This window comes from Salvelinus namaycush, unplaced genomic scaffold (genome assembly GCF_016432855.1).
Source record: "Salvelinus namaycush isolate Seneca unplaced genomic scaffold, SaNama_1.0 Scaffold3365, whole genome shotgun sequence".
NCBI classification, from domain to species: domain Eukaryota; kingdom Metazoa; phylum Chordata; class Actinopteri; order Salmoniformes; family Salmonidae; genus Salvelinus; species Salvelinus namaycush.
Genome location: NW_024060303.1, coordinates 1 through 2,500, shown reverse-complemented (window position 1 = coordinate 2,500; position 2,500 = coordinate 1). Strand labels below are relative to the sequence as shown.

The 2,500-nt window shown below is 54.0% G+C and overlaps 1 protein-coding gene across 1 annotated transcript in view; it reads right to left on the bottom strand.

The window, feature by feature from the left end:
* The window catches only part of LOC120040213 (transcription factor ETV6-like), a gene marked incomplete at its 5' end in the record, with an annotated part of 6,745 nt that extends 4,303 nt beyond the window's left edge, over nt 1-2,442 (bottom strand). Inside the window, 2 exons of the mRNA XM_038985454.1 lie at nt 2,044-2,186; nt 2,323-2,442. Of these exons, the coding sequence (XP_038841382.1) occupies nt 2,044-2,186; nt 2,323-2,442 (263 nt within the window). The remainder of the gene's footprint in view (nt 1-2,043; nt 2,187-2,322) is intronic.
* Between the last annotated feature and the right edge of the window lie 58 nt (nt 2,443-2,500).

Below are 2,500 nucleotides of genomic sequence, written 5' to 3'. Positions count from 1 at the left end.
TCACCACTACTGTCTTCATCATCACCACTACTGTCATCATCATCACTACTGTCATCATCACCACTACTGTCATCATCATCATTACTGTCTTCATCATCACTACTGTCTTCATCATCATCACCACCATCATCATCACCACCATCATCATCATCACTACTGTCATCACCATCATCACCATCATTCACAACTAACAGAGTTTGAATGTCATTCAGGCCATACAACATCTCTACAACCAGAGGTCATCCCTCTACTCAGCCAGAGGTCATCTCCCTACTCAGCCAGAGGTCATCTCCCTACTCAGCCAGAGGTCATCCCTCTACTCAGCCAGAGGTCATCTCCCTACTCAGCCAGAGGTCATCCCCCTACTCAGCCAGAGGTCATCTCCCTACTCAGCCAGAGGTCATCTCCCTACTCAGCCAGAGGTCATCTCCCTACTCAGCCAGAGGTCATCTCCCTACTCAGCCAGAGGTCATCTCCCTACTCAGCCAGAGGTCATCTCCCTACTCAGCCAGAGGTCATCTCCCTACTCAGCCAGAGGTCTCCTCCCTACTCAGCCAGAGGTCTCCTCCCTACTCAGCCAGAGGTCTCCTCCCTACTCAGCCAGAGGTCTCCTCCCTACTCAGCCAGAGGTCATCCTCCCTACTCAGCCAGAGGTCATCTCCCTACTCAGCCAGAGGTCATCTCTCCTACTCAGCCAGAGGTCTCCTCCCTACTCAGCCAGAGGTCATCCTCCCTACTCAGCCAGAGGTCTCCTCCCTACTCAGCCAGAGGTCTCCTCCCTACTCAGCCAGAGGTCATCTCCCTACTCAGCCAGAGGTCATCTCCCTACTCAGCCAGAGGTCATCTCCCTACTCAGCCAGAGGTCATCTCCCTACTCAGCCAGAGGTCATCTCCCTACTCAGCCAGAGGTCATCTCCCTACTCAGCCAGAGGTCATCTCCCTACTCAGCCAGAGGTCATCTCCCTACTCAGCCAGAGGTCATCTCCCTACTCAGCCAGAGGTCATCTCCCTACTCAGCCAGAGGTCATCTCCCTACTCAGCCAGAGGTCATCTCCCTACTCAGCCAGAGGTCATCTCCCTACTCAGCCAGAGGTCATCTCCCTACTCAGCCAGAGGTCATCTCTCTACTCAGCCAGAGGTCATCTCCCTACTCAGCCAGAGGTCATCTCCCTACTCAGCCAGAGGTCATCTCCCTACTCAGCCAGAGGTCATCTCCCTACTCAGCCAGAGGTCATCTCCCTACTCAGCCAGAGGTCATCCCCCTACTCAGCCAGAGGTCATCCCCCTACTCAGCCAGAGGTCATCCCTCTACTCAGCCAGAGGTCATCTCCCTACTCAGCCAGAGGTCATCTCCCTACTCAGCCAGAGGTCATCTCCCTACTCAGCCAGAGGTCATCTCCCTACTCAGCCAGAGGTCATCTCCCTACTCAGCCAGAGGTCATCTCCCTACTCAGCCAGAGGTCATCTCCCTACTCAGCCAGAGGTCATCCCCCTACTCAGCCAGAGGTCATCCCCCTACTCAGCCAGAGGTCATCCCTCTACTCAGCCAGAGGTCATCTCCCTACTCAGCCAGAGGTCATCTCCCTACTCAGCCAGAGGTCATCTCCCTACTCAGCCAGAGGTCATCTCCCTACTCAGCCAGAGGTCATCTCCCTACTCAGCCAGAGGTCATCTCCCTACTCAGCCAGAGGTCATCTCCCTACTCAGCCAGAGGTCATCTCCATACTCAGCCAGAGGTCATCCCTCTACTCAGCCAGAGGTCATCTCCCTACTCAGCCAGAGGTCATCTCCCTACTCAGCCAGAGGTCATCTCCCTACTCAGCCAGAGGTCATCCCTCTACTCAGCCAGAGGTCATCTCCCTACTCAGCCAGAGGTCATCTCCCTACTCAGCCAGAGGTCATCTCCCTACTCAGCCAGAGGTTGGGGTCAATTACATGTAAATTCTAGTAGGAATTATTATTCTAGTAGCGACCCTTTACTAAAACTCTGTTCCACCATCCATCCATCCCATACTGTGAGCTCCAGACAGACCCTCAGCGTACCTTGTGGTTCCCCCAGAGTCGAGCTAGTCCGTTGGGGTCGACCACCCTGAACACCAGGCTCTCCTGGTCCTCCCAGCGGATGAAGAGCTGGTAGCGCTGATCTGACAACAGCTGGTACACATAGTCCCACAGCAACCTGCAGTCTACACAGACAGAGAGAGAGGGTCTGTGTGTGTGTGTGTGTGTGTGTGTGTGTGTGTGTGTGTGTGTGTGTGTGTGTGTGTGTGTGTGTGTGTGTGTGTGTGTGTGTGTGTGTGTGTGTGTGTGTGTGTGTGTTACCTGGGATCTTGCCGTTGGCCTCTCTAGGTGGGACTTCTCTCTCAGTCCTCTCCTGATTGGACAGGTTGAGGGGCTCCTCCTCCTGGGAGCTGGGGATTGTGGGAGGACACTTGGACACATCTGAGAGAGAGAGAGATTTTTATATATTTTTTCACTTTTGTTTATTATCTACTTCACT